The sequence below is a fragment of the Silurus aristotelis genome (genome assembly GCF_946808225.1).
Source record: "Silurus aristotelis genome assembly, chromosome: 21".
Taxonomy (NCBI): Eukaryota; Metazoa; Chordata; class Actinopteri; order Siluriformes; family Siluridae; genus Silurus; species Silurus aristotelis.
This window is the reverse complement of record NC_139594.1, coordinates 9,578,907-9,591,032: the sequence shown is the minus strand read 5'-3', so window position 1 is coordinate 9,591,032 and position 12,126 is coordinate 9,578,907. Positions and strand designations below refer to the sequence as shown.

The window sequence follows — 12,126 nt, the reverse complement described above, 5'->3', positions numbered from 1 at the left end:
AAATTAAAATAAAATAAAATCTTGTAATGATTGCTATATTAATGATTTTCAAAACCTTTTGAGTGAAATCATACTATAAAAATAAATAACAAAAAATGTGCACAATAGAAATACTAAATAATTGAAGAGGTTGGAATTATTAACATAATTAATATAATTAGTAATATCTTTTTAGCATTTACACAGCAAGAGCAAGCCCACAAGAAGGCTAATGTGATCTTTTTGTATTTACGTCACAACAAATTCATATTTTTATACATATATATATATATATATATATATATATATATATATATATATATATATATATATATATATATATATATATATATATATATAATACATGGTACACACACCAAATACCCATATGTTTAGCATATTTCTCCTTATTTGATAAGTGATCACAGTATTTTATTTATTTATATTGGTGCAATCCAAACCTTTTGGTACATAAGTGTTAAACTCAGATCACACCAAAGGTTGCAAAGTCTCAGCAGGTAATCAAAAGGTGCCCAAAACCACAGTTGCAAGCACAAGTAACTAAACTCAAAGTAGTTCATTCCCCTCCAGTCCTTCTCTCACTCCATCTGCCACTTTACCTTTCTTTATCTGCTTAGGGGCACTACACCTCCATACCTGCCCCCCAACCAGCTCACACACCCGGAGTGTTAATTCCCCGATCTTTTCTCTCTCTTCTGATACTCAGAGATGCTATTCAGCGTCTCTGTGCCTGCAGGCGAACATATGCTCCTCTTCCCTACAGATTCCGGTTATGTTCAGGGGGGATTGTTTAATGTTTATTAATCTCACCTGTCTGCAGAGGGAAGATATGCGCGCGCACACACACGCACATACATATGCGCACGCTTATAAATAAAGCCGAGTACAAAAAGTCTTTCTCTGCAAAAGGCAAAAAACAGCAGTAACAGTCAAAAACAAGTCACTGATGAGCAGTTCTTATTTTTGCCCCAGTTCATGCTGTAAATTAATTCAAGTAGTTCTTTAAGGTAATACAATTTGAGCAAATTTCAGAACTGTAGTTATGTGAAACTTAATTTTCTTTAATACATAATTTCCTGCTTATATACTCATATCTTTGATGGGATAGATACGTAACTAAAATTTCTGAACTGAATTTAGAAAATTACTAATTTTTACAAATGTTTATCTTTTATTAATAACCTTTATTAAACCTCCATGTTTGACTTTTGGCAAAAGGTTGTAAGTGCTAATGCTGGTTTTGATTACTTTCTGTTATTTGAAACAAGGTGCTCAAAGAGAACACAAATAATGCTGTTAATAAAGTAAAATAAATCCTCTAAACACAACATACTTAACCAGGCTGAAGGTTTATTTGAACATAAAGGATTAGATATGCAGTACAAAAGAGTGATGGTGTGTAGATGCCACAGCAGACTGTCACTTTGCCCCCACAAGTATCTTCTCCATGTCGTGAATGCCGTCCTTGTCGATCAAACGAACGGTGAATGAGGGCAAGTTCAGGATGAAGCGTTTGTGGAGCTATGAAATAGAGGGGGAAAAAATGATCACACAGTGTGCATGGGGAGGGGAAAAGGCAATTAACACTGAAAATGGCTTAAATGATTTAAACGTTGTACAGAACACTGTAATTTCACTTCATTAGTTAGAGCTGCCATTCACACCATCAGAAATAGAGCAACAAGAGAACACCGACATGAACTTCAGCGGAATTGAGAAATGGCAGAGGGGAGAGTGTGAGAGAGGGAGTGAGCGTACCTCTTCTATACACTTCTTCAGAAGGTCTACGGCTTCGTCACGTGTCAGATCTGCACACAGAGCAATCGAGAAAATGAGAAAAACTAATAATTCACTTAAAGAACAAATGAACAATTTAATAAACAGTATGATTTATACAGAGAAGTGCAGGAAACAGTATAAAGCAGAACTAGGAAAAAGAAAAAAAGTAATGTTTTTGTGAGCAATAAATAAATAAATAAATAGAAGCGACACTTTCTTCTAGGCCCCAGGTCCTAGTACTAAAGAAACCATTTCTATGCAACAAGCATAGATTCTACATTTATTTTGGAACATAGGAGGCTAAACAAAAACTTGAACTTTAGTTTACATGGAGTTTACAGATGTGTTCAGACCAGTCTTACGAACACAATTTTTAAAGGTGTTTACATGTAGTTGATTTGATCCCATTTGTTCTGTTGTCGGAGGACATGTTCTTGTACACGTTTGATGAGGATTTTTACTTATTTGGGCTCTTGTTTTTGGATGTACAGCAAGAAAACAACTATATAGATTTTGAGAGACAGAAACAGAGGAGTGCGGCATTTCACCTGGCCTGTAGTATCTGTCCATGATGGACAGAGTGAGGAAAGCGCCATATCCGTGTGCAGCGAAAGGGGCTTTAACCAACGCCGACATGTAGTCCATATAGTACAGTCCAGGTCCGTCTGTCTCATCATATCCGGCCAAAAGCAGGTTCACATGGTAAGGAGTCTACAGATAAGAGCAAGTCAGAGGGAGAAAATAAGGATAGAAAGATACATAGGCATATCATTGAAAGCTTGAGTTGTATTGACTGTTAAAGTTTACTTTAACATTTTCACTACAAACTCTGTTTTTAATTAACAATTTCAATCCTAAATGCAATCAACAGAAAAAGGGACTAAGAAGAATGATCAATATCAAAACCAGTGACAGAGAGAAAAAGGAGGGTGCGAAAAACCTGCAACGGGAAAGAAGGCAAGGTGGCGTGTGAGTGTTGGGGGGGTGTTATGCGGTCTGGGGGGTCGTTGGTGTCACCGGGGGTGTGACATCTGCTGGATGACAGCACCCCCACTGCTCGGAGCGCCTCCCCACCTTTCCTTACTCCTCTCCCTTCTCCAAGCCTCCCACCCTCGCCCCGATGCCCTGGAGCTGCGCCAGAGCTCATTAAAACTTCCTTTAGTCTCTCTCCCTTTTACGTGCTTTGCCATCTCCTAAATCTGTGCCTTTACACCTGCATTACACTTACCCTTCCTACTGATCCAAGCTGCATTTTATTTATTTTTTATAATCATGAGAGTGTCCAATTTGATTAGTATCTCACCTAGTTTCCGCATCATTACAATGTGGAAAGAGAGAGAACCTAGCTTTCTGTCATACAAACTGTCTAACCACTAGAGGTACCAGTTATCTTGTGGTATCAGTTTTCACTGTTTACTATGCTGCACACAATGCACTTTATGCGGCGAGGACATGTTACTTTAGTCCTTAGCTCTGTGACCTCTTACATGGCTCTATGTTGTGTGATGTAGCTTTTATGCAGCACCAAGGTCCTGGTAAAACGTTGTCTCATTTCACCGTGTACTACATCGGCTATACATGGTTGAAATGAAAATAAAAGCTTCTTGACTGTCGACTTGATATCATCAAAGCCTCCTGTCTGATGTTGGCTTGGACACTTAATTAATGGGAGTGTAAATGTTAGAGAAACTTGGCTGTGCTCCATGCGAGTATCCCTGCAGACAAAGCCCAGGTTGTTGAAGAGACAAGGCAAGGGATCTAGAGAGCTCCCAGGAGTGCCATCTCCATCCATTCTCTCTTAACTCACCACCTGTTTCATACATACCCCACCTGAGTTCCTAACACAACAGCAATTCTCTCACCTTACCCAAGAGAATGGACCATAAATATAAGCGCCTGAGCATACAAATGCCCAACAGCACTCTAGGCTATACATCTTGATATGGATACTAGAGCAAAATGGCTTGGGGACAGTCAAGATAGAGATGTTTCACTTCCACCTCCCGTTCCCTGTGTGCATGTTCCAGCGTTCCTACACACTATAAAAAGCTGCCCAAGGCAACCCTGACTTTCTCTGTCCTGGCATCCTTTTTCAAGTTCAACTGTGCCTGAGCCAAAGAATAACATGAAATATAGTGTCAGTAATTATTTGAGGCTAGGGACATCATTCTGGAAGTCAAAACTTGTCACGCCATTCTTCAGATTATCTGGGTGTAGACCCAAGATGAACCTTAACAATCATTTGTGACAATCTGTGCACTCTAAATTCATTTATAAGAGACACCATGGGGTTACATTTTCAACATCGGGCCTACTTTTTCAGTGGGTGAAATTTTGTTGTGTTACCAATGTACACATCTGATCACATGTGATTACATCAAAACCTTGCAAATAGTAAAACCTTAAACTAATGAATTGCTCTGATGTTTATGTTACATAAAACTACATAATGATCATGAATGGAACATATGGCAAATGACCAAATAACATTTGGTAAGACACTCTGCCAGAGTCATACTAAAAGTTGTTTTTTTTTGTCACAGTGATTACGATTTAAGCTTTAAATTTAATTACATAGCAACATAATTTAACATATGTTACTGTCCATGGCAATCACATAAAGGTGCATCTTAGCCCATAAACAGAGATTAGGTTGTAACAAAATAGCTGTCAGAGAGATAAGGTAGATTCCAGGAGTTCCCAGAAGGCGCAGTTGTTGTTTTTCTTACGCTCAGCCCATACAGCACACACAATACATCCGTAGGTCCTCTTAGACACAACACTACATCCATCTGGTAACACTTTCATTTCAATCCTCCACTCTGATGTCAGGTGATAGAACCATATGTCAATGTTCACTAATCAGAACTGCGCTCAGGATAAATACAGGTTTAATAAAAAAATATGTCTTCAAAGTAAAATATTAACCTCAAAGACCTAATCCTAATTCACAGACACAAAAAAACAGCAAGGAAAAAGTCTTAAATGTGCGCATTACGAATAAAAGTAATTATAATTGTTTTTCACTTATGCTTATTGTCTAACCACACCCAACCCTAGAGACCATACTACTAAAACTAATCCTATGAGGAAAGACTGGTAGGCAGCCAGTAAAGGCTTTTCTTTAACCATGCACTAGACGTGCTGCAGCTGAAGCATGTTGATTTGGGAACAAATTCACGATGCCCCTGAGGCCTCCTTCCTCCCCCCGGGCTCGCTCTCCCTCTGCAGCCCCTCCTGCAACAAATGCTCTAATTGTTTTTTGTAATTATTTTCTCCCTTCTGCTATTGTGACAAGCAACAGCTACTCTTCCTAACAAATTAACACAAAAACTAGCAGACAACAGGACAAGGGTGTAGACAGACCTTTTCACACAGATGGGTGCATAAGCATGGGCACACACACACGCACAAACTCATGCATACAAACACACACATGCACCAAATGCATGCACAAACACTCAGGTGTTTAAGAGATCGGATTTTTGAATCACACCTTATATTTACAATGCAGACACACAACATGCTGACATCTGTCTCCGATCACAGTCAACATGGGCCCTTATTCACTCACAGTGAGTGGTGCACAATGCTGCACTGCCAACCCAGCATGGGTTGGATTTACAGATTAAGTTATTGTTAACAACTGAGCATTGGTCTGGGGGCAGGAAAACAATATACAATCATACCTTCAACAAAAGTGAAATTGTAAACTTAAAAAAAAAAAATTATTTTACTAGTTAGCTAATTTTAGAGTTATTGAAAAATAATAAAATAAAATATACCTACAACTACTAATAGCCTATTTTATTTATACACACACACACACACACACACATATATATATATATATAGTGTGTGTGTGTGTATTTGTGTATATATATATATATATATATATATATATATATATATATATATGTATATATGTATATATATATATGTATATATATGTATATATATATATATATATATATATATATATATATGTATATATATATATATATATATATATATATATATATATATATATATATATATATATATATATATATATATATATACGTATATATATATATATATATATATATACGTATATATATATATATATATATATATATATATATATATATATATATATATATATATATATATATATACACACAGTGGGTACGGAAAGTATTCAGACCCATTTTCAGAGCCATTTGCTAAAATCATTTAAGTTCATTTTTCTTCCTCATGAATGTACACACAGCTCCCCATATTGACAGAAAAACACAGAATTGTTGACATTGTTGCAGATTTATTAAAAAAGAAAAACTAAAATATCACATGGTCCTAAGTATTCAGACCCTTTGCTCAGTATTTAGTAGAAGCCCCCTTTTGATCTAATACAGCCAGGAGTCTTTTTGGGAAAGATGCAACAAGTCTTTCACACCTGGATTTGGGGATCCTCTGCCATTCCTCCTTGCAGATCCTCTCCAGTTCTGTCAGTATGGATGGTAAACGTTGGTGGACAGCTATTTTTAGGTCTCTCCAGAGATGCTTAATTGGGTTTAAGTCAGAGCTCTGGCTGGGCCATTTAAGAACAGTCACAGAGTTGTTGTGAAGCCACTCCATCGTTATTTTAGCTGTGTGCTTAGGGTCATTGTCTTGTTGGAAGGTAAACCTTCAGCCCAGTCTGAGGTCCAAAGCACTCTGGAGAAGGTTTTCGTCCAGGATATCCCTGTGCTTGGCCGCATTCATCTTTCCCTCGATTGCAACCAGTCGTCCTGTCCCTGCAGCTGAAAAACACCCCCACAGCATGATGCTGCCACCACCATGCTTCATTGTTGAGACTGTACTGGACAGGTGATGAGGAGTGCCTGGTTTTCTCCACACATACCGCTTAGAATTAAGGCCAAAAAGTTCTATCTTGGTCTCATCAGACCAGAGAATCTTATTTCTCACCAACTTGGAGAACTCCATGCGGGTTTTCATGTGTCCTGCACTGAGGAGAGGCTTCCGTCGGGCCACTCTGCTATAAAGCCCCACTGGTGAAGGGCTGCAGTAATGGTTGCCTTTCTACAACTTTCTCCCATCTCCCGACTGCATCTCTGGAGCTCAGCCACAGTGATCTTTGGGTTCTTCTTTACCTTTCTCACCAAGGCTCTTCTCCCCCGATAGCTCAGTTTGGCCGGTCGGCCAGCTCTAGGAATGGTTCTCGTCGTCCCAAACGTCTTCCATTTGAGGATTATGGAGGCCACTGTGCTCTTAGGAACCTTAAGTGCAGCAGAAATTTTTTTGTAACCTTGGCCAGATCTGTGCCTTGCCACAATTCTGTCTCTGAGCTCTTCAGGCAGTTTCTTTGACCTTAATGATTCTCATTTGCTCTGACATGCATTGTGATCTGGAAGGTCTTATATAGACAGGTGTGTGGCTTTCCTAATCAAGTCCAATCAGTATAATCAAAAATTTCTGGACTCAAATGAAGATGTAGAACCATCTCAAGGAGGATCAGAAGAAATGGAAAGCACCTGAGTTAAATATATGAGTGTCACAGCAAAGGGTCTGAATACTTAAGACCATGTGATATTTCAGTTTTTCTTTTTTAATAAATCTGCAACAATGTCAACAATTCTGTGTTTTTCTGTCAGTATGGGGAGCTGTGTGTACATTCATGAGGAAGAAGAATGAACTTAAACGATTTTAGCAAATGGCTGCAATATAACAAAAAGTGAACAATTTAAGGGGGTCTGAATACTTTCCGTACCCACTGTATGTATATATATATATATATATATATATATATATATATATATATATATATATATATATATATATATACACATATATATATATATATATATACATATATATATATATATATATATATATATATATATATATATATATATATATACACACACACATACATATATACACATACACATACATACATGTATGTATGTATGTATGTATGTATGTGTATATATATATATATATATATATATATATATATATATATATATATATATATATATATATATATATATACATATATACATACATACATACAAATATACACACACACACACATATATATATATATATATATAAAATCAGATTTAACATGTAAATAATTTCATTTTAACAGCACACATTTTTATTAATGCTTGAAGCATTTCTGTTTGACCATTTTTATTGAAAATGTAAATAAATAATTATTTAAAAAAAAGGCTAAATTAAAACCTGCAATACAACACACATTTATTCACAACGTGCTTTGTGTACAGGCAGGTGAGAATAACTTTGAGTTTCTTCAAACAAATAGTTTCTCCATAACTTACTACATGCGGCCACTGAGGGACTTTTTTAATATTGATGTAATATGGCAATTAAATGGGTTAAGTTTTCACAGATATTCTTGTAAGCAATATAAATGTACATTTTTCTAAAAAAAAAGTAAAACAAATTACCTGTTCATTTTAAGAGACCTGTCTAGTTTTCCCTCTTTTATTTAGTATTTCTCTTTAATAAAGACAAAGTACTTCTTATACAATTACTTGATGGAAAAATCTTTCAGTTCTAATACATATTATATATATTTATATATAATTTTTTTTTATATTATTACTTTTTTTATTTATTTTTTTTACTGAGTGGGCTGTGGTTCCATTATGTTTAATTTAATCCACTGCAATGCAAACTGCATGTATTAACAAATTCCTTTTTATGTGGTGAAGTCCTAAAAAAACTCGGGTCTATTTTATTTGTTAGACTTTCGCATGTTTACCTTCTGTTGAATAAATAAAAAATAAAAAATAAAAAAAAATACACACCCGACTGCGCAGATAATCTGCTAGGTTCTTCCTGGTGAAGTTTGCAGCAGCCGCTGGACTGAGCTCATATCCTAGAAAGAAACGCAGACTGGTTTTAACACATGCAAATGTATACAGGTGACAAAACACAAAAAAAATTAAATAAATAATAGACAATATAGCCAAAAAATGGCAGAAAATATTTGTTTTATTTTGCCATGAAATGTTCACTACTGAAAAGGTAAACAAATTATTAAAGTCAGACACAAACACCTGTAACAATAATGCTGTTAAAAACCTCCTGATCGAATGACAGGAACATGCTTGTTCTCACATTGTTCATAACTACAAATAACTGGGCTAGTAGGTCAATCAAATTGCTAGAAACACACTAGGGCTTAACTAGTTTTCTCCCTAAAATACTTTATTACTAGCAATGACTTCAGGTAGTATTTGAGAGAGGTCTGCATGCTGTTGGTGGCGAAATAACTCAATCACCCAGAGTTTCTGACCAAAGTCATAGGACCTACTACGTCTAACCAAATGATAATTTCTTGAAGGAGAAGCTGTTGAATGTTCTTTCTTTATGTGCAGTGTCTATTTTATGGTACTATTTGGACCAAATGGCAACAATCTAATCATTATTAAACTATTCACCTGACACTGACAGAAGGTCAGGGATGAGGTCCTTGCCTGACTAAACAGAGATGACATAATGGGCTGGGCTCCAACTTTAAATGTCTGACTGTTATAACCTGTAATATATTCTGTGTCTGTACTCTGTTGTGTTTTTCTTTTGCAAAGTTTTGTGTAGGTCTGACTCCCAACCAGCATTTCCAACCTGCCCTAGCCTGCCTTGATGCAGGGTGGAGGGAGGTAAAAGTTATACTTGGTCTGTTGTAGGGCTGCTGTAATTTATTATTTTAGCAATCGAGTATTCTAACGATTGTTTCATAGATAAATCGGGTAAGATGTAATTTTTATTTATTTCAAAGCAATACTAAATGAGAGTGAAAACGAACGATCTCTTAAAATGAACAAGCAATTTTTTCTTTTTTAGAAATATTTACTTTTTTTTGCTGAAAATGCATACAAGAATATCATTGATCATCAATCATCAAGTTATTTAGTGCGTTTAATTGCCATGTTACAAATAAAAAAATCTCTTCGCAGTGGCCGTATAGAGAAGGTTATGGGACAATATTAGTTTTTGTGAAACTCAATATTATTCTGTTATATTATCCTGTATTTATTTAATCTTGCACAGTATCGCGATGTGGTTTTCTTGTCTCCGGAGCTGCTTAAAATTTTCCACGCACTAAATCCATGTTTTTATCGCCAGCTTTAAAAACGTGCTCCACCACCTTCTCTACATGGCCAGTGCATAGAGACATTTGACCACGCTGTATATAAAAAAAATATATATATTTTTTCAAATTACTTTAAAATCTGTAACCGCACTGTACTGTGTTTTCTTTATGTTTTAGTTTGAAACTGCGTCTTCTCCGCACCCCTCACTGTTTTCTCCCTTTCTTCCATTTTTCATTCATGCTTCTGTGTTACATGTTCAGAGTGCTCCAAGAGTTTAGGCAGCGGTGCATCAGTTATAATTGTCCGTTGGAAACAGTGTTCCATGTTTTGTTAAATGGACTAAAAGAATAATCGAAGCAAATTAATTGCTAAGATTAATCTGAAGCCAAGACAAGAAACTATTTGAAGATGATCCAGGCCATTTAACGATAGTCTTGTAAGGGAACACACACACACACACACACATTCATTCAGTTAGCATGTAAATAAATGTAAAACATAAGAAACAATATACAGCTGTACAGTGCTACGTACCATTCCTCATTTTGTAGAGCTGGACATTTTTCTGAATGTATTCTGCAAACTGTACTGTATCTCCAGCTTCTCCGACACACAGCAACAGGATCTTCTCACTCAGTTTAAACATTTTGTCATAATCTGAAATAATTCATAAAGTCTTTATGAACTAAAGTTCATATTAGTCTAGGATTATTTACATACCATTACACGCACACTCAAAGAAAACACCAATAATAATCAGCCGGTTATATTGTATATATAAAACTCATTATTTTTTACCAATAACCATAATATTAACAAAAGGATTAAAGAGTAGCGCTTTTGATTAATAATGTTAAAGAGGACTAACAAGCGAAAAAGATATGTACTTTCACTTTCATAACGGATTTCGCCTAATCATCTACTAAGAATAGCTTGTCTGTCTTGCATCTTATCTACAGCAAAAAAAACAAAAAAAACTGTAAAATAAATGTGTATCCAAATTATTCAGAGATTACAGCATATGATCAGATCAGTAATAGTTGGTTGATTAATACAGTGGGCTGCAAGAAATCTGTTCTACCCACAAAGTGCTTAGCTAACAAGATAGCAATGACTAGCATAAACTACTCACAAAACAATTTTAGCAACTTGAGAAGTAGTAATTTATTTCTGCTTGTGCATACAGGACGTCTGACCTTATTAACTCATAAATCAATTTTGAAACTGTTAAATATAGGAATAATAGTTAAGAGGAGAACTCCATGGCTAGGCTAATCGCTAACTTGTCCCGCTAATAACACATTTATGCTAAGCTAAGGCTCGTGAGTTGTCAAATCTTTACCGTGTTTCATTTTGATGATGCTGCTGGCGGCCACGTTATCGGCCGCAACCAAGACAAAGTCTGGACCCTGAATACCAATCAAATATTCCATCTTGCAAAAGTAGAATAAACTTAGGATAAAATAATACCGACACCGGTACTGAACGGAGACAGAAAGAAATTACACAGCAAAACCTCAGCACATCAGCGGCGCACTTTTTTCGCGTCACCGGAAGTGAGGTACGGACGCGTTGGGGGGGGGGGGGGGCGCTTTCTGATCACGTGATCTGGTTTGGGTCGGCTGACTAGTGGCGATGTGTTCAGGCTGAAATGAGAAAATATTTAGCTTCAAAAGTGAACCTAATAAAACTAAACATAAAATGTTCTATTCATTATATATTAATAACGTAAGAAGGTATCTCTTTTGCTCTCTTCTAAAAGTTATAACACTTACATACTGCTAGGAAAATACAGTAACATTAACCAATATTATATCCTCAATAATACTAATTCCCTCTCTCTATTTACTGAAATTAATCATAAATCATTAAATTTATGTAGCTAAAAATGTATAACATAACATGACTATATATATTTTTAATAATACATTTAGTTCATATGGAGGGCTATGTCAAACAAAAATGCTTATGTTTTACAAAATGTTTATTTAGTTAAAAAAAGTCACCAAATTCCTCAAACCTCAAGTAGTTGCTGGCATTGATTATTTCACATGATTCAGACTACTGAAAAGACATTTATAATGATAGAAGAATCATTTTAAAGCATTGTTTTGCTTTAGTACTTATAATCTATGCAGTAGCACCTTTAATAACAGCGAAGATTTTGTATGTTAATAAACAAAAACACTACATTTCACTGTCACACTCCTGTCCTTTACAAATAATCGTATTATTTTTA

At 35.7% G+C, this 12,126-nt stretch overlaps 1 protein-coding gene across 1 annotated transcript; it reads right to left on the bottom strand.

Annotated features, from left to right (window-relative positions):
* Window positions 1-1,333: 1,333 nt before the first annotated feature.
* On the bottom strand, window positions 1,334-11,365 carry psmb2 (proteasome 20S subunit beta 2). Its single transcript, XM_083523419.1, has 6 exons — window positions 11,230-11,365; window positions 10,422-10,544; window positions 8,598-8,668; window positions 2,328-2,490; window positions 1,759-1,808; window positions 1,334-1,521 (listed from the first exon to the last, which is right to left on the bottom strand). The coding sequence occupies exons 1-6, from the start codon at window positions 11,318-11,320 to the stop codon at window positions 1,420-1,422; spliced, it is 600 nt and encodes a 199-aa protein (XP_083379545.1). The 5' UTR covers window positions 11,321-11,365; the 3' UTR covers window positions 1,334-1,419.
* Between the last annotated feature and the right edge of the window lie 761 nt (window positions 11,366-12,126).

What these genes read in the sequence shown, in the direction of transcription:
- psmb2 (XM_083523419.1), bottom strand. Translation starts at nt 11,320, where the DNA reads ATGGAATATTTGATTGGTATTCAGGGTCCAGACTTTGTCTTGGTTGCG. An exon ending in GCTCTACAAAATGAGGAATG is followed by an intron (nt 8,669 to 10,421) that starts GTACGTAGCACT and finishes GTTTCTTTCTAG; the next exon opens with GATATGAGCTCAGTCCAGCG. An exon ending in GGACAGATACTACAGGCCAG is followed by an intron (nt 1,809 to 2,327) that starts GTGAAATGCCGC and finishes CTCTGTGTGCAG; the next exon opens with ATCTGACACGTGACGAAGCC.